Source organism: Neomonachus schauinslandi, chromosome 9, assembly GCF_002201575.2.
Source record: "Neomonachus schauinslandi chromosome 9, ASM220157v2, whole genome shotgun sequence".
Taxonomy (NCBI): Eukaryota; Metazoa; Chordata; class Mammalia; order Carnivora; family Phocidae; genus Neomonachus; species Neomonachus schauinslandi.
In genome coordinates, this window is record NC_058411.1 from 75,185,845 (window position 1) to 75,205,658 (window position 19,814).

Sequence of the window (19,814 nt, forward strand, 5' to 3'; positions counted from 1 at the left end):
GGGCTTCCTGCTCGGCGGGGAGCCTGCTTCTCCCTCTGACCCTCCCCCCTCTCATGCTCTCTCTCTCTCTATCTCATTCTCTCTCTCAAATAAATAAATTAAAAAAAAAAGATATTCTATAGTCACGGGGCGCCTGGGTGGCTCAGTCGGTTAAGCGTCTGCCTTCGGCTCAGGTCATGATCCCGGGGTCCCGGGATCGAGTCCCGCGTCGGGCTCCCTGCTCGGCCGGGAGCCTGCTTCTCCCTCTGACCCTCCCCCCAGCTCAGGATCTCTCTCTCTCAAAGAAATAAATAATTTTTTAAAAAAGGAGAAGAAAAGCCACAAACTAAGAGAAAATATCTGCAAATCATGAATCAATAAAAAACTTGCAACCAGAAGATACAAAGAACTGTCAAACTTCAGTGTGAAGACAAACCACCCAACTAAAAAAAACACGCAAAGCCTTGATTACATTTTACTAAAGAAGATATATGAATAGCTAATAAGCACATGAAAAGACATTCAAAATCATTAGTCATTTTGGAAATGCAAATTACAACCATATTGGCATACCACTTCATAACCACTAGAACGTCTATAGTCAAGTCAGACAATAAGGGTGTGGAGAAATTGGAACTTTATATATTTCTGAGTGGAATGTAAAATGGAAATCTGCTTTGGAAAGCAGGTTTTCAGTTTCCCAAAAAATTAAACATACCTAAATGTCCAGTCATGGGTGAATGGATAAACAAAATGTGGTTTTTACATACACTGTAATGTTATTCAACCTTAGAAAGGTATGAAATTCTGACACATGCTACAATATGAGCGAAACTTAAAGACTTTAAGTGAAATAAGGCACAAAAAGACAAATTTCGTATGATTCCAGTTAAATTAGTCAAATTCATAGAAAGGTTGAATACTGTTTAGCAGGGGCTGGTGGGGGGTGGAGGGGAAGAATGGGGAGTTATTGTTTAATGGGTATGGAATTTCTGTTTGAAATGATGTAAATGGATAGTGGTGATGATCATACAATAATTTGAATTTAGTTAACATCAGTAAAGGGCACACTTAAAATTGGGTGAAATGGTAAATGCTATGCTTTGTATATTTTATCATAAAAATATAAAAATGTTGGGGCACCTGAGTGGCTCAGTTGGTTAAGTGTCTGCCTTTGGCTCGGGTCATGATTCCAGGGTCCTGAGATTGAGCCCTGTGTTGGGCTCCCCGCTCAGGAGGGAGTCTGCTTCCCCCTCTCGCTCTACCCTGCCCTCCATTTGTGCTTTCTCTCTTACTCATTCTCTCTCAAACAAAATCTTTTTTAAAAAAAATACATATAAATGTTAGACAAATTACATATGACTTTGCAATTCCACTTCCTGGTATTTATCCAAGAGAAATGAAAATACATATCCAAAGACTTTTACACAAATATCCATGGAACCGATACTGACAATAAGCAAAAAGAGAAAAAACCCACTGTTCCTCAACTGACAAATAGAATGTGAGGCATATCTATACCTGTCTGTCTCTCTCTCTAGATAGATCTCTCTATAGATGCACATGTGTATATATACACACACATATATATACACAATCATATATATACATACATATATACATCTATATGTATACATGTACATGAAATATACATACACTCTTCAGCAATAAAATGGAATAGGACCCTCAAAAATGCTAAGGGAAAAGCCAGGATCAAAATACAATATACTGTATAAATTAACTTGTAAATGTATTGAGACCAAAGCTAGATGATTGGTTGACTAAGGTGGGGGGTGGGGGTGGGTGGGGGTGGGTACTAATATATACTGCAATAGTTATAAGGGATCTTTTTGGGGTGGTAGAAATGCTTTAAAAGTGAATCATGGTGATGGTTGCACAGCTCAGTAAAGTTATTAAAATTCACTGAGTTGCACACTTAAAAGGATGGATTTTATGATATGTAAATTATAACCCATAACGCTGTTTAAAAATAATTTTCCCACTGTCAGGTATGTAACTCCCACTGACTTTTTAAAGTAATAGCTTTATTAAAATATAATTCACATATGACACAATCATCTATTTAAAGGGTACAATTCAGTGGTTTAATGGTTTTTAGTATATTTATAGTTTTGCAACCATTGCATCAATTTTAGAACTTTTTCATCAGCTTCCACCAAAATCCCATACCCATTAGCAGTCACTGCCCCTGTCCCCTACAACCACCCTAGCTCTAGGCAACCACTGATCTACTCTCTGTCTCTACAGAACTGCCTATTCTGGATATTTCATATTATTAAATAGAATCCTACCATAAATAGCCCATATCAGTACTTCATTCCTTTTTATGGATAAGTAATATTCCATTGTATGAATATGGCACATTTTATTTATCCATTCATCAGCTGGTCATTTGTGTTGTTCCCACTTTTTGGTTATTATGAATAAATGCTGTTTTGAACATCTGTGTACCAGTTTTTGAGTAGACATATTTCACATCTCTTAGGTATATAACCTAGGAGTGAAACTGTTGGGTCATATGGTAACTCTATGTTTAACTTTTTGAGGAATTTCCAGACGGTATTCCAAAATGGCTGCCAAAATTTTACATTCCCACCAAAAGTGTATGAAGGTTCCAATTTCTCCACATCCTGTCTCACACTTCTTCTTAAGTCTCTTTAATTATAGCCATCCTAGTGGAAATAAAGTGGTCTCTCACTGTGGTTTTGATTTGCATTTTCCTCATGGCTAACGGCATTGACCATCTTTTCATATGCTTATTGGCCATTTGTGTATCTTCTTTGGAGAAATGTCTATTCAGATCTTTGCCCATTTTTAAACTGTTCCATTTGTCTTTTTAAGGTTGAGTTGTAAGAGTTCTTTATTCTAGATACAAGTCCCTTATCAGATATATGATTTGAAATATTCTTTCCCATCATGCAAGTTGTTTCTTCACTTTCTTGATGGTGTCCTTTGCGGCAAAAAAGTTTTTAATTTTGATCAAGTCCAGTTTATATATATATTTTTGTTACTTCTGTTTTTGGTGTTGTATCGAATAAACCACTGCCTAATTCAAGGTCATAAAAATTTAAACCTATGTTTTCTTCTCCCAGTTTTTATAGTTTCAGGTCTTTGATCCCTTTTGAATTAATTTTTGTATATGTATGAGGCAGGGGCCACTGACTTAAGACAGGCACAAGGGCAGGGTTTCAGAGAACCGAGAGTCAAATAAATAAAGCCATCCAACCTCTAGGGTGATGGTTCTGGAGAAAGTCCAGACTACATGAAAAAGTCATGTTTGCACATAGCCATCTTCTAATTCCTGTAGCAAACTATTCATTCTAACACACTTTCTCCGAAGAAGGGGAGCAGGTATGGACATAATGTGGCACAGAAAGGAGGAAGCATTTTGCTTGGGGATCACAGGAACCCAGTGGTAGTAGGATGGCTGACGTGTAGGACTCAGTTCCATTCTGTGGTAGGAATACCTCCTTGTCTACTTTCTCATCTCTATTTTGGTCTGAGTCATACTGGGAACACAGCCTACTAACCAGACATATTTCTCAACCTCCCTGCAGCTAGGTGTGGTCCTGTGACTGATTTTAGCTGGTCGAGTACGAGAAAAAGCGATCTACTTCTAGGTCATATCTTTAAACAACAAAAAAAATCATTTGCCCTCCACCACTCCCAATTTTTCCCACCACCCCGCACCCTTTTCTTTGGCAGTACAGATCTGAGAAATGACGCTAGCAAGCTATTTTTGATCATGTAGATGAAGAAAACATACCAGGACAGTTGGTCTCAGTGGTGTTGAATATTAGAATCCCCTGGGGAGCTTTAATAAAACACTGGTGTTTGAATCCCATCACAGAAATTCTAGAGATCTGTTTTTTAATTTTTTTTTAAGATTTATTTATTTATTTGAGAGACAGAGAGAGAGAGCAAGTGAGCAGGGGGAGGGGCAGAGGGAAAGAATCTCAAGCAGACTCCAGGCTGAGCTTGAGTCTCATGACTCTGAGATCATGACCTGAGCCGAAATCAAGAGTTGTATGCTTAACGAACTGAGCCACCCAGGTGTCCCACCACCACAGAAATTCTAATGCAATTGGTATGAGATGCCACCTAGGCATCAGGGTGTTAAAAGCTCTCCAGATGAATCTCACGTGTGGCCAAGGGTAAGACCTCTATTCCAGGGCAATGGTTTGTCAACTTTAGCATGCTTCAGCATCAACTGAAGAGCCTATCAAAACACAATTTCCCAGGTGTCTGATTCAGTGAAACCTGAGAATGTGCATTTTTAACATGTTCCCAGGTGATGCTACTGTGCTGGTCCAGGGACATACTTTAAGAAACTGTAGGAGAGGGGGGTGGGGGGATGGGTTAGCCTGGTGATGGGCATTAAAGAGGGCACATATTGAATGGAGCACTGGGTGTTATATACAAACAATGAATCATGGAACACTACATCAAAAACTAATGATGTAATGAATGGTGACTAACATAATAAAATAAAGAAAGAAAGAAAGAAAGAAACTGTAGGAGATCTCAGAGCAGTGAGATAGAAGGAACCTGAGCCTCAGTAGCCCGACCTTGTCTACCCTATACTATTACTTAGACGAGAAATAAATCTATCTTGAACTGCAACAGCATCTTAGCCTATATCCTAACTAACACACATTGCTTGGATCACGGTATTCCAACAGGAAAAGTAAAGGTATAAAAAATTTTTCTCATTTCATGCAAATTCACACATGCAATTTAAGCCCCCTCGGCTTTAGAGATATTTTCCTACAAAAGAAGGATGACTTGGAACACTGCACTGTTTACAACAGAATCCATTTCTCATGATAATTGGTGAACACAATCCACAGTGTTCTGCTTTGGCAGCATTATTTAGGCATTGAGGGGATTATGACCCAAGTAGGTGTTCAGTCACTCTTCCCGTTTAAGTCCCAGCCATAGGTGGGTAACCCAAGGCTTTCAATGCAAATCCACTTGGATCAAAACCATAGCAACAATTCTGAATGACGGAGAAAGCTTTTCTAAATAGCACAAAGGGTATGGATCCATTTCTCCCCTCTTCACACACTAATACAAAAGGGACTTAAAGTGCTCCAGGCGCTCTTCACTTAATTTTTGGGAGGAGACCTTGGGTATTCCTGACACCAACCTGAGTCACCAATGGGGCTTAAGCATTTCTTGGGCAAAGGGTGAAGCTGATAGGAGGTCTTCTCCTGAGAAAGAAGATTCAGTCCCAAACTCTCTGTGGTAAAACTCTCTGCCGATGTTTAATAATTTCCTGAAAACTGTTAGTATTAAAAGGGGGTGGGTAGGTGGGATTGGATGGCCAGAGTAGAAACTAAGAGATAAAAGGAAGGAGCTTCTGTACCTTACAAACTGGCTGAATAAGGCTGTTGTGTTCCGGATGATCCGAGCAGCCTGTGACTCCTCGCGTTGGCATCTCTGCAGGGTTAACCCGTCATCCATGTGGCCTTCCTGATGGAGTATGACCTACCCACAGAGGAAAGGACACCAGGTCCAGTTACATGCTACTCCATAGCTGGATAGTCAACATTTCTTGCAGTATTTCCCTCATCCCTTGTATTCCTTCTCCCCAACCAAGTTCCCTTGTATCCACTTGAAAATGGGACATTAACAAAGTTATTTTGCCCGTACTCCCTATTACTGACCTATGAATCATTCCTGAGACACAGTGCTTTGATGAAAGTAAAATTTTATGTGCCACTGTGGTATGAGTTACAGTAAATTCCTTAGGCTTAGATGGCCAATTTGAAAAGGTGAAAACATATTTTGTAATAAATTTTTCTCTTGAAATGAACACAAATCCTTACCCTTGGAAATGGGAAAAGTCATTTTGTTCAGAGCCTTTTCCTCCAGAGATAAATGGAGGAAGAAAAGCAAGTTATAGAAAAACTCTCTACTGGGATCAGGCTTGGATTCCTCCCCTGAAGGACAGCTACTGTTGACCGTAGAACTGGGGAAGCAACTCAACGTAGTAGTTGCTTCTCATGGAGGCTAAGAAGGGCATTTGAAGGCACAGGCTCTGGTAGTAGTTGACGTGGGTTCTAGTCCTACTCTGCTACTTCCCAGGTGTGTGACCTCAAGTAAGTTATTTAACTTCTCTTGGGTTCAACTTCACCATCAAATGGACTTCTAGGGTCGTTTCGAGGATTAAATGATTTACATGTAAATCACTTAGCATGTTTCCTAGAATCTAGGAAGTCCTCAGTGAATATTTGCTATAAGGGGCAGTATATTACTGATCTCAAATCAGTTATCTAAAAGCTAAGTATACGTACTGATCACCAGTGACATCAAGATACAATTTTTGGGAAGGGTTACCAGCTTTGAATATGGAGGTTAGTGATTTTTTCCCTTGAAAGGGTCAACTGTATGCGGATATTAACTGGGATGGTTTGAGGCTGGTTCAAGTCAGACTTAAATTCTGATTCAAGTTCCTGACATGGTTTCCTCTTGAGGTGAGTTAAGTGAAGAGAGACCATTTGTAGGTCCTGGGATCTGGGGTGGTGTCAATTAAATACCACAAGTGGCTCCAGCAAATATCTTGAGAAAAAGGGTTTTTGGGCTCTCTCATTTTTAGCTCAAAGAAACTTCTTTTCCTTTCCATGTAAAAATCTCTTCCTTATTATTTATTCTTCTGAAACTGTGTCCTAACACAATGAGTTCACACGTGAAGTAGAATACTGGCTTGCAAAAATTTATATTCAGTTTTGACAAATGACCTTGCATCCCATCTACATCCTGTAGCTTAAGTGTTAGCCAAGGATACTCCTAGTACTGGATTCACCAACTGTTTCAGGACCACTCCGTGAGAACTGCCCAGCAACCGTTTAACAACGGTGCACTGAGATTTGGCAATACATTGCCACTAGGTTGGCTCTGGTCCCAGTCCCAGTATTCGGGTCCCTAAAGACTAAAATCCTTAGATTTTGCTTGTTCAGGTAACACATTCAAACTGGCCAGCCAAACAAGAAAGTAAGGAGAAATAGGGGGGATGCAGCTGTTAGAACATGGTTATTATGTGCCCTATTGATCGCTGCAGCCCACTTCTTTTTCTCTTGGAGGATTCCCATAATTCAAGAGAAGACAGCAAAAGCCCACGACGGGAATGGCAAAATCCTGCCTTTAAAGTGAGTTACCTTTAGGTTTTTCACAGTGTCTATTTTCCATCAGTTTTTCTAGGTTCCTGTTTTGTTTTATAAAATGCTTAACACAGATCTGAACATCCTTTGTATTTTTAGAAAGAAACTTAACCTGCTCCTCACAAAATAGAGCAGGGCAGCCCTGTCAGGGGTCGAACATCATGACATCATTTAGAGAGTTTCTGAAAGGACCTTCCAGATTCACATGCACACTGCCGCAGTTAAAGGAATATACAGACTATGGTCCTGGAGGAGAAAGGCAGGGATGGGCAGGAGAAGTCAGCAACACGAGGTGGGATCTCTCCTCCTTGACAGGGTCATTTTAGTGTGTCTCCTCCCAAGAGGGGAGCCAAGATCCACAAATTCCACCTTTTTAAATATCATCATTATCTTAGTAGGTATGGAAAATTGTGGAGATTCTAGATGATACTATTGTACTCTACAGAGGATTTAATTTTCTTCTTATAGGCTGGTAGGATAGATGGGTTTTTGGCATCTATCTTTAAGTTGCCCTTATTTCCAGGGGTAGTTCATACTCCTGGGGTAGAGCCCTTTTGGAATTTAATTGAAAGCCTACTGTATTTTCAAAGGCTGTTCCAACTTGAGGGACCCTAAACCCCAACCTTGGCCTTCCTAGGATTGTCATGCTTTTGACATCTCCGCTTTGCTCTTCTCCATCAGAGAAGCACTGTATGCTGTTTGCTATCCTTGCTTCACAGCCCACCCATGGTCAGCTTAAGGGGAAACTGCATGTATAATTTCAGTTTCATGTTTCTACAGTTCCCTCTGCTCTAGAACCTTGGCCCCGTAAGTCCCAGAAACCCTGGCTGACCTTATCTCTCATCTGTCACTCCAGCCCAATGAAGCTAACACAAGACCCCATTCCTTGGTGCTGCAACTCAGCCAATATACGGAAGGGCAAGTGGAGACCAGGGTGTGGCTCACTTAGTGCCTTCACCTTCCATCTGGGATCTTTAGCACTCCTGTCCTGGATGTCCTAGATGTCCTGGTTGTTGAAGCCTTCAAATGATTTTGTTTTAGGGGGTATAGCTCAGGGGTAGAGCATTTGACTGCAAATAATTTTGTTTTGGGTTTGGGCTTTTTGTTTTTATATTTTATCCAGCCTTGATAATTGTTCGTAGAGTAAGGAATTGGGCCATATAGTCAGTGTAGTTGTTATTTACTTTTTTTCCCTCTCTCTTCATAATTTCAGTTTCCCATTTCTGGATACTTTCCTGGTATGTTTTACTTTACACAAAAGCAAGCTAGCACCTTATGGTTTGTTCCCAAGCTCCCTACTTACAACAACCAGCATCCTGAGCTTTCCATCACCTCCGTATTAGGCTGCTAAACCCAAGCTACAGTGTACAATGGCTCCTAGAACCCTCTTCTAGGGTTCCTTGACTACCCAAATGGGTGTTTTGTAAGGCTTTTTCCAAGGAAAATCATGCCCCTGGCATCTATTTTCTGGTTCCTATCAAAAGAAACACTACTATAGCAACTTTCTGGTAAAAAGATGTGATGTGTACCCACGCCAGTTTCCCACTGCAGCAGGCTGGGATGGACCACTCAAATTGGTGTGTGCTCTCTGTGGACATTGCATCAACGCACAATATCTCATCTTTCTGCATGCTGGTTCCTGTGGGCTTGTTATCATGCAATCTGCATTTTCTCTAGCAATTCTATTTAGTCTCTATATTATGAAAATCACACAGTAACTCAATTATCCACTTAAATGGAGAGAGCAATGGTGTAAATAATCCCCAAACAGCATACCACCAAAAGTTATTTAGTTCAGGTTTTAGGGTGCATTGAACAAATTCTGCCCCCTCCTCACAGATTTGTGATGTATTTAACTTTTTTTTTTTGCTCTGAATATGGGGTTACAATAACCAATTAGGCAGTACAATCTGTCACAGGATAACTCTTCAGAATAGCAAAAATAGTGAGAAGTAAACATACATCATGTTCGCCTAATTCTCATAATCACTTTTCTTGCCTAGTTGCTTCCAGTTCAGGGTAATACAATTCCGGACAGCCTTTCTGACCCCCACCTTTCTTTTCAGAGGTCCAAGGCGGGAGGTCTTGGCATCTTGTGCTTTGTAGGTCACCCACAGACCACTGGCTATGTGTTGTACAAAGCAGACCGAATCTCCATACTTGATTTCTGGAACGCCCATGCCTTCTATATCTCGCTTGTGACTGGAATCCAATTTCTCCTTGGTTTCCTATTTCACAGAAAATGAGACAAACATGGGCATGTCTGATTAAATAGAAATGCAATACAGAGAACAAATCACCTATGCAGAATTTGTAAGCTCCGGTATCCATTACCAGAATCTTCATGATGTCCAAGCCAGGATTTCAGAAAGGCTTGCTTCCCTTATCTGCTGTTAACCGTAAAAATCAATGGATTCCAAGTTTCAGCCACTTTAATAATTACTTAAATCCATGGGGAAAGGAGGCAGCTGGTAGGGTCTCTTTTTGGTTCTGACTGTATATAGTTCTCTGTTACATTTTCTATTTTTCTCATCCTGACTTAGATCCTTTAATAATAATGAACACTTTAGTGGCCAATTAACTTATTTTCAGCAAGTTGTATCTTCTGTAATTTTACTGGTTATCTAAACTCACTGATGCAAGGCTTTAAACATGTCTGTTAACATCACATAAACATCTTTAACAGAAATCAGCAGAGAGAGCGTACTTGTGAATCAGGTAGGGGCCACTGTGCCAGAAGTGAGATGTACTCACCAGTGTCCCTGTCTCTCATGGCCTCCTCACTTGTGTGTTGCAGCCAATGGCTTTCATTCTTCAATTGCTACTATTTCACTACATCTTTTCTCCAGTCTGGAAAAAGGAGTTGCTGCGCATCCGGGGTGTCTGTTTGGGGACAAGCTGAGGTGCCCGGCACGGAATGAGTCAGGAGGCCGACCCAGGGTGCACGGTAACCCTGTCCCCTCCTCATCAGTCAGGGCCTCTGAATGGTTTGACTCCACTTTCATTCCTCCTCTACATCTTGCATGGAATTGCTCATTTGTAAAAGCCATTAGCTGGACAGCATTTTGAGCTTTTTACGGAATAAAAAATGCAACCTGCTGTTCCCTCTGCCTGTGACCATTTTACTCTCCTTCTTGATGATGGAACAGCAGCAGGTGCACTGAGCTCTTACTGCGTGCGAGGCGGTGTTCTAAGTTCTTTACATGAGTCAACTCTTCCTAACAGCTTTGGGTGCAGCTGCAAACACTATCCCAGTTTTTCAGGGGAGAAAATGAAGATACAGAGAGATGAGCAATTTGCCTGAGGTCACCCAAGAAGTTGTGAAAGAGCTAAGATTTCAACCGGGAAGTCCAGCTCCAGAGACTGTGTTCTTCCCCACTGCTCTGAACTCCTATTCACCCTTCAACACCCTGTTCGGATGCCCCCTTCTCTGTGAGGGCACAGTAGTCCCTCCCACTGTACTTCCCCAGCACACTCTCATTACTTCACTGGGCACTTAGCACTATATTATAGTGTAAATGTGCTTGTTTATAGGACACTTTCCTTGTGTCAGACTTCAAAAGAATCAAGGGCACGGGCCAGATTTCAATTACTTTTGGATTCCTGGTACAGAGAATCCAGTGCCTTTCAATTACTTAATAAACATACATATATATATATATGTATAGCTAAGTAATTTTTTTCGTTCAAATACATATTTTCATTTTAGCTCTGATTTATTTTCCTTCAAAACAGTAAAATTAGTTATTCTGTGCACATTTACAGGATCATCTTAGGCAATGTTAATACTTCACAAGAAAATTCTTATTTTCAATGTATGTTGAAACATTGGCTTGATTTTTAAATATGAGATTTCTCAAAATTAACATTTCTAAAGGAACTTATCTTTGATTTTATAACAAAAGCCAATGGAAAAATAGAATTTGATATATTAGGTCTTCTTTAGAGGCAGGTGGTCAAGAATGCATTGATTTCACAGAACAATGGATACTTGATTTTCATTCCAGAAATATCTATAGTCCTGAAGATACTTAGGCCAGTAACAGGATTTAAAATATGCCAAAGTTCTCTCCTCCAGCCTGTTCTCTAAACCATAGACAATGCAGCAAAAGAAAACACACTGCAACTGTTAAATATGAATAATGACACGGAATGCCAAGAGCTCACAGTTAAAATAGTGCATGTTCCCAAACTATCAATGACTACGCTCCATTTATTTTCTCAATTTTGTTTATTTAAATATGACTTGGCCAGAAGAAGAGAAATAGTAGGATCTATTTCTCTAGAGCCTGAAATCAATGGATCATGACTGTTTATAGAATGGACTGTCTCTTGGTGTCTTTGCTTTTACAAAACAGCATTCACTCCCAAAGCTCTATGGTGGTCACTGCAGTGGCCACTTCTAATTTAAAAGAATAGAAGCAACAACAAAAGAAACTAAGACATGGAGATGAACCAACTAAAGCCAACTCAACCCAAATCTAAACACCACCAAGGATATACTAAGGAAATGAGAGTGGTCCATGACAGAGAAGTCTGATTGGGCTCATGGCAGGTTGGTGATCTTCTGACTTCTGAGCACGAATGCTCCCTTCTCTGTGTTCACTTGAATATGGCCCCATATGTACTTGCTCTACTGCTGGAAATGGACTCCTCCTAAATGATAGGGTTAATCCAATACTCCCTTCCATTAACTCCCAATTCCTAGAAGATACAATTTTCATTTCTAAAGTTCATATATACCATATGCTTTAACCAAATTGGACTATGTTCCTTTGATATATCAAGGTTCCCTTCCTCTGGGCCTTTACCCACATTACACTTTCTGCTTAGAAATCCCCTATTTCAGGGGCACCTGGGTGGCTCAGATGGTTAAGTGTCTGCCTTCGGCTCAGGTCGTGATCCCGGGGTCCTGGATCGAGTCCCGCATCGGGCTCCCTGCTGGGTGGGGAGCCTGCTTCTCCCTCTGCCTCTGCCTCTCTCTCTCTCTGACTCTCATGAATAAATAAATAAAACATTAAAAAAAAAAGAAATCCCTTATTTCAACTCTGCATCTTTACATCTCATCCATCAAGCCTTTCCCAGATCCACCTTTGCATTTTCCCTGATCTCGTAGCACTTCCTTCTCCTCCCTCAAGGCTCTTTACCATCTTCTATGATAGGACTCCCTTGCTGGCATGCTTCCTGTCCGCTACCAGACTGAAAACTCTCCAAGGACAAGACTGGGATTTGCTTATCTTTGCTTAAAATAGGTTGCAAATAATCTGCTTTTGTTTTATTGTTCTGTGGACATCAATTTGTTTATCTCTGTCAACATTCTCTATGTTAGATGATGAGCGGATTCTAAGGAGGAATAGGATACTTGGTATTGAAGGATAATCATCATCATCTCCTGTCTCCATGGAGAACTTATGAAATGGTCCTGACCACATCACAAGTGTTAAATAAATATCTGGTTTAGACGATTAAGTTGCTGCTCTCCAGAGTGATTTAAGATTTCTAGGAGGACAAGGAAAGGAACTGCAACTAGTGTTTTTCTAGTGCCTACTTAGAGCAAAGTATTTCGCTAAGTACTCTACAACGGCAATACCATCAGTGAATTTATCAAGGATCTACAAAGTGATATGTATTATGCATGACACTTTAAGGACATTTTCTCTCAACCTTTTAATGGTCCTTCTGTTTTCATTTCTCTTACTCTATAGGTGATAAAACTGAGGCTTGCAGAATTTGAGTAATTTGCTCAAAGTCCTGTAGCTAAGTAATGGAACAGAATCCAAAATCAAATAGAATTCCAAAGCCCATTTGTCATTTGAACATAATTTTTTGAATGGTTATCATTAGCAAAGTATTAATTGTATTAATGTTTCAGTTGTTTAAGAGGTATTATAAAGAAGAAAAGGCTGACAGGTTGAAAACATACGCAACTATTTTATGAAAAAATGGCTCTGGGCTCATATAAACTTTAGGGTCATACATATAAACCAGTAATGATAGCAAGGTGACATAGTCTACATTCAAGGTGCAACTGGAGTTTGGGAGAGAGAAGACCTCATTGTGCCTGAGAGTTAGGGATGATTTTATATAAGACAGATACTTGATGTGAGCTTGGCTGGGAGTGAGAAGTGAGAAAGGAAAGAAGGGAAGAGGACTTGGTTCTAGTAAGACGGGCTTTGTGTGGCAAGGAGAAAGCTTGAAGTCCAGGAAGGGACTTGAACAAAAAGGCCTCCGAACTTTGTACTATAGGTACATGTTTCTCAAACTCACAACATTAACAGACTTTCTCCTGGAAAAGAGGACTTCGGACAAGTTCTTTATCTTCTTCCAGGAGTCAAAGGAAACATTAGGGCTTATATAAGACGGATTGTTAGGAGTCCTACAATAAAAAGCAAACAACAGAAAAAAATAAAACCTGTTGAATTCTGCATAACGCAGCAAGTGCAGCCAAATTGCTTTTTCTAAAAAAAAACAACTCATAAAATTATCGTTTGGAATACCTCTTGGGAAAAGCTAGCGTTGGCAATGGAAAGCCCCTGAGAATTTTAAGCAGGGGGCTAACACAGGGCTGCATCTTAGAATAATTGTTCCAGCAGCAGTGTGAATTATAGATTGAAAAGAAACAAGGCTAGAGACAGCTGATTTTTAAGCTATGCCATCAGTACCTAGCATATCTGGAACGGAGACCCTCCTAATTCATGTTTATTAATTAGAATGAAATCTGTTATTTGACATATTGAAACTGCCTGTGTCCACAGAGGACAGCAAAGTACCTTTCCAACACACTGTAAGCACCCAAAAATGTTTCAGGGGGAAAATGAGACCCATTCATGGATGCTGGGGTAAGCCATCAAGAAATGCCTGGTTAGTCTGCCCCTTCCTAGGTGTATCTGCAGAAACCTTGAGAAACAACCTTTGGGTTTACTTCTCCACATATATAGTCCTTTTCTAAATTTCTAATCTAGAATAGGAGGTCTTAGAATGTTCTTAAATAGATCACACACTGCAGGACATTGCGAGGATCCTGGCTGGGTGGGAGGCCAAGGAAACCCCCCTGCTATTCGCTGTGTGCTGGGGGACCAGACTCATCTGCATTAGGGAAGGCGCACTTCTCCAGCGGGCTCTTCCCTCCATCTTTCTCCTTCAATTCCTACACCATCGGGATGAGGTAGGCAGCGCTACTGCCATTTCATGGATAAGGAGACACACTCCCAGGTCGTCTTCCTGGTCTCACTGAATCCGCACAACCACCCTTCAAGGCACACTTCTTCATCCCTATTTTTTGGAAAAAAAGACAGATTAAGGCTGACCAGCAAATGGCCGAGCCAGGATTCTCACTCAGGCTTCTTTTACTTCAAAGCCCATGGTTTTCCTTGACTGTTTCTCTATTTGGTCCACTTTGAACAATACAGACTTGAGAATCATTGATTTAAATTTTAAAAATACTGTGTAGACTTCAGAATGGCTAAAATTAACAACACAGGAAACAACAGGTGTTGGTGAGGATGAAGAGAAAGGGGAACCCTCTTACACTGTTGGTGGGAATGCAAGTTGGTACAACCACTCTAGAGAACAGTATGGAGGTTCCTCAGAAAGTTAAAAATAGAACTACCCTATGACCGAGCAATTGCACTAGTAGGTATTTACCCAAAGGGTACAAACATATACATTTGAAGGGGCACATGCACCCCAATGTTTATAGCAACATTATCAACAATAGCCCAACTATAGAAAGAGTCCAGGAAAAGAGGACTTCAGATATGGATAAAGAAGAGGTGGTGTGTGTGTGTGTGTGTGTGTATGCAATATATATGCACACACAATGGGATATTACTCAGCCATCAAAAAGAATGAAATCTTGCCATTTGCAGTGATATGGACAGAGCTAGATGGTATCATGCTAAATGAAATAAGTCAGAGAAAGAAAAATACCATATGATTTCACTCGCATGTGGCATTTAGGAAACAAAACAGATGAATGTGTGGGAAGGGCAAAAAAAAAAAAAAAAAAAAAGAGGGAGAGAGGGGGAGGCAAACCATAGAGAATAAACTGAGGGTTGATGGAGGGACGTGGATGGGGGATGGGCTAGATGTGGGATGGGTATTAAGAGGGGCACTTATTATGATGAGCACTGGGTGTTATTTGTAAGTGATGAATCACTAAATTATACTCCTGAAACCAACATTACACTGTATGTTAACTAGAAGTTAAAAATTTGGAAGATAAAACAATAAAAAATACTGTGTAGAAATGAAATAAAACTATTGTCTCTAGATGTTTGAATCTTGAGGTAGTTGTTTTCTCCTCTCCCTTTTCCCTCTTTCCTCTGTATCCATCTCCTTCCCTGGCTGAGAACTCAGTGAGGAAGCGGAGCAAGCCAGGGGGCTGGCACAAACAGAGCCAGTGTTTTCCTAAGGGATATCCCATGAGTCCAGCTGCCATCTTGATTCTGACTGCCAGGAGCTGCTAAGGTTAAAGGGCACATGAGGCCAGTCTACAGAGATGCTTTTCATGCACAGCAGAGAGAGCAGTGCACAGCTTTTAAAAGGCAGGGAAGTCATGTTTGGCCAAGAGCACAGTGCTTAGCGCACACTAGATATTTGATAATTGTTGACTCAACTGAATGTAACATTTTTATACACTGTGGAAAAATTTCCTCTCACTGGGAACAATGATAGCTCTACATCCTTCTGCAATAAAATAGGCAAACTTTGAGATTCTATCTCGACTATTCAAGACTTACAGAATAGTCATGAAAAACAGCTATAAAATAAATGGTTACACGTGATAAGTCTTGATTTAACATCACTAATTCACTCTTCCCTGAAAGGAATTCAGCACTGTAAACTGATGTGGAAACATGACATCTAGATGATATTTACTCTGGCATGGCAATACTAAATCACATTATCTGACAATCCTTGGGGAATGGCCTTGCAATGTCAAGACAATGTGAAAATGATGTGAAATCAAGTTCATAGAAATCTGACTTCGATGTTCAAAATAATGAATCTGTCTCCTTGAATGCTGATAGGCAGATAAAGATCCAAAATGATTACACAATGATGACAGGATACTTCTATGATGATGATGGGGGTTAAAATGAAATGGATTTGAGGCTGGTTTAATGTATGACCACATTCTTATATCCCTTGAGCAATTTCCACACTTATCACCTGCTACACATTATGCCAGGTGCTGGGATACCAAAAGGCGGCATGTGTGGTCCTTGTCATCTAAGGGCTCCCGGTCCAGTGAGTGATGGCTGTTACAGAAACATAGACAGGGGCCTACTGGAGGCCCACGGAAGAGCCCTCCTCTTGTAAAGGGCATCTGACACTAGTCTGGAAGGATGAGCAGGAGTTCGTGAGTGCGGGTGTTTAGGAGGGGTAAAAGGCATTCTAGGCACAGGTTGAGCAATGAGAAAAAAGAACATGTTTAAGGGCTGATAAATATTTAGTAAGCCAGAGCTCAAGGCAACTGTGAGCAAGTGATATAGAGAGAATGGAAGGGTAGGCAGAGGTCAGATCTTAACATTTTATGACAGATTTCAAATGAGGGGCAACCAGATTAAGAGCTGTGTTCAAGGTCTCAGAGAGAGCAGATGGGAGTCAAGGGCAGATCTAGGTGACCTGGAAGCCACACTCTATCAAATACCACTTAGGTTTAAAGGAATAAGGTGTGATGCTATAGTTCAGAGGCAACAAGACATCCCAGACCTCCAGTTTGGTTTGGATCACCCTGCTGAAGGAGAGGGATAAAAACTGACCAAGGTCACTCCCTGCTCATTATTCTACCTGCTTCCCATACTTGCTCAAAGACCTTGGTTTGATTTCATCTGAGCCAGGCCAGGCCCACGACTGCCGCAGGTGTGAGTTCTGACCCCCTTTCATGAAGGCTCAGTCACACCCTTGTCCGATCCACGTGTACAAGATTCACAGTGTACCTGCCGCTTCTTCGTAAGGGCAGCCTGCTAAGGATGTTAACATGCACCTGCAGCTGTCTCATGGCCCCAGTTTAGAAGTCATAGCTGTTGCTGACTAATGCAGCCAGACAGGGACATGCAGTGGGAAGCCCATCAGTGCCAAATGACTCACAGCCCAGGCAACCCAGTGCTGCCCTGAACACACGAGCCCCAAGAGTGCCCCTCCTGGGAGTCTCTTTTACTGTGTTCTAGATTCCCCAACATACAGAGAGGATCAGGTGAATACCCCCCCTAATGCCACTGACAGAGGCACTAAAGACACAGTATCTCTACCTCCCAGCCTTCCCGTTGGGATCCCCTAACCCCTGTGCCACCACCCAGATCCCGAAATGGTATCTCCGACTACTGTCAGCCATCTGCTCCATCCTGTAACACATGTAACAGGCAAGCACTGGCTAGATGACTCAGCACCCTCCCGCTGTTGAAAAGCAGAGCCAAAAGTCTCCTCCTGCTGGGGAACCTCACTACTCCCCGGTAAGGGTGAGCACACTGGAGTGGGCATTTAAGGAGGAAAGCCGGCACCCAGCAAGGTAAACATACATTTACTAGGGAGGAATCTGGGGCCCCAGAGCACTCAAGGCATTTCTAGCGTTCTTCTCCCAAGAGCTCTTTGGACTGTGTATGGCAGAGCAATGTGTTCTCCATACATTCTTGCTTTCGGTGTAGCTTCACATTCTAAGATGTCAGATGCTCCGCCCACACAATGTCCTAAGGAAGCCCCGATTTCCTGGGGGGGAACACAGCCATTTCTTGGCCTGCCGAGGAGCCTAGGTCATTTTGACTTCAGTTCCTCACCCACTGAAATGAACGTAGCTGGGCCGAGTACTGCGGCCCTGAGAGTTATTTAAAACCTCTAACGTAGTGACTCCAGTGAAATGTAACAACATTGCCAAGTGCATAGGACAATATGACTCATGGGTGACTTTTACCTCCAGCCCTGCTATGCCGGCCGTCCCCACGGTACCTCGGTGACTTCCAGCCATCGGCTGCTTGCTTCCACGTGCATAGAGATGGAAGGACCTGGGGAGCTAAGCAATGGGCCTTTGGAGGGCAAGCGTGCTCACAGGCCAGGAGCTGTGCCAAGTGGAAGGACTCTCTGTGGTGTTCTGAGTTCTTCTGGCTGTCCCCAGTGGCCTCGGTAAGCGCTTAGCCATCCTCCACAAGGCTGAGCCAAGAAAGGAATGGAATGGAAGAGTCCGCCTGGAACAGGATGCTGCCAGCCGCCTGGAAGTCCACATGAATGCCTGTTGTAACCAGATAAGCCCCTTTCTGAACTAGTAGTGGCCACAAAGTCATGGATCCACCCCAGGGCCCCAGGTCTAGAGGGGGCTGAGGGATCGTGGTAGAGCACTCGAAGAAAGAAAAAGCCAAGCTAACATTCTTAGAAAGGAATTTACTTGGTCACTAGCCAGAAGGAGTCATTTCTTTTTTTTTCCCATCTCTTTTTCGCCCTCCCACACTTGCTGTCGCCCGCAGCACCCCATGTCCAAGTTGGCTCTTAGGGAAGAATGTGATCTAGCTTGTCTCTGTTCTTCGGATTTTTTTGTTGCTTTGTTTCACCAATTCTTTTTTTTTTTTTTTTAAAGATGTTTCACCAATTCTTTTAGCAAGTTACACTGCTGTAAACCACTTGGCGGAGGCCAAAATGTTTTACTACACAGATCCACGTTTGTACTTAAAATCTTTCTTTTGCTGGGAATCTTAAAAAACAAAAGTGAAGGGAACATAAAGGAGATGTGCTCAGAAAACCAGAATGAAGTCAAGGAGCCAAAATACCATTTAAAGAGAAGCAGATGGGAGGTGATGTTTGAGAAGAATTTAGGGTAGGAAGTTCATATATTTTAATGTTGGAAATATAGGTGTGGAAATAGCTTAACTATGATATGTAGCCATTTGGGGGAGAAAAACTTATATGCCAGAGATTCTCTGCCAGGAAAGACTCTGGGACCATAAAAAGAAGGAAAAGAAAGGAGTCTGAACCCCCTGCTTCAAAAGAGGGCAATGCTGGAAGACTGTCCTCCTCTGATTCATTAAGAAGCAGAGCTGTCCCACAGAAAATTCAGCTGTCAGCTCCACACCGAGTCCCACATGAACGGAATCATCAACAACCCTTTAATCCACTCATCTATGGTTGGAGACTTGGGTTGCTTTCATATCTTGGCTATTAAAGATAATGCTGCAGTAAACATAGGGGTGCATTTATCTCTTTCCTGAAATCGTGTTGAGAACACAAATCAAGATCTATTTCTGGAAAGAAGCAAAGAAGAATGAAACTAGAGATGAAGCCCCCAAAGGAGATGTCAAACTGTCTTGTTAGGAGGGTGCCGACTCCCTGATAGCTAGGCCTGCGACTGAGCACAGACTTTCCTATGCTTGGATGATCTTTCCAGAACAATCATAAAGTGACAGAGCATCCAACTCTCTGTCAGAAGTCAGCTCAGCATGCAGTTCTGACCATCCAACTAGATCCAGTTCGGAGTGATGCAGAGTTAAAGCCTGATTGGACGTTAAAGATAGGAGACTGCAAAAAACCCGCTGTCTATATACACATCAAAAGGCAAGGCTACATGTTTGCGGTTAACCTAACTAGCCCAGGGTCCACTTTTAATGAAGGCTGGGGATGGATGGGTAGGAGCTAAGAGAAGTGGAGGGAAGAGACCTCCGAGGG

At 41.7% G+C, this 19,814-nt stretch overlaps 1 protein-coding gene across 1 annotated transcript in view; it reads right to left on the reverse strand.

The window, feature by feature from the left end:
- Positions 1-19,814, reverse strand: part of RYR3 (ryanodine receptor 3) — a 354,804-nt gene that overhangs the window by 246,391 nt on the left and 88,599 nt on the right. The window contains exons 12-13 of the mRNA XM_021695474.2: positions 9,218-9,391; positions 5,369-5,490 (exon numbers count right to left, since the gene is read on the reverse strand). Of these exons, the coding sequence (XP_021551149.1) occupies positions 5,369-5,490; positions 9,218-9,391 (296 nt within the window). The remainder of the gene's footprint in view (positions 1-5,368; positions 5,491-9,217; positions 9,392-19,814) is intronic.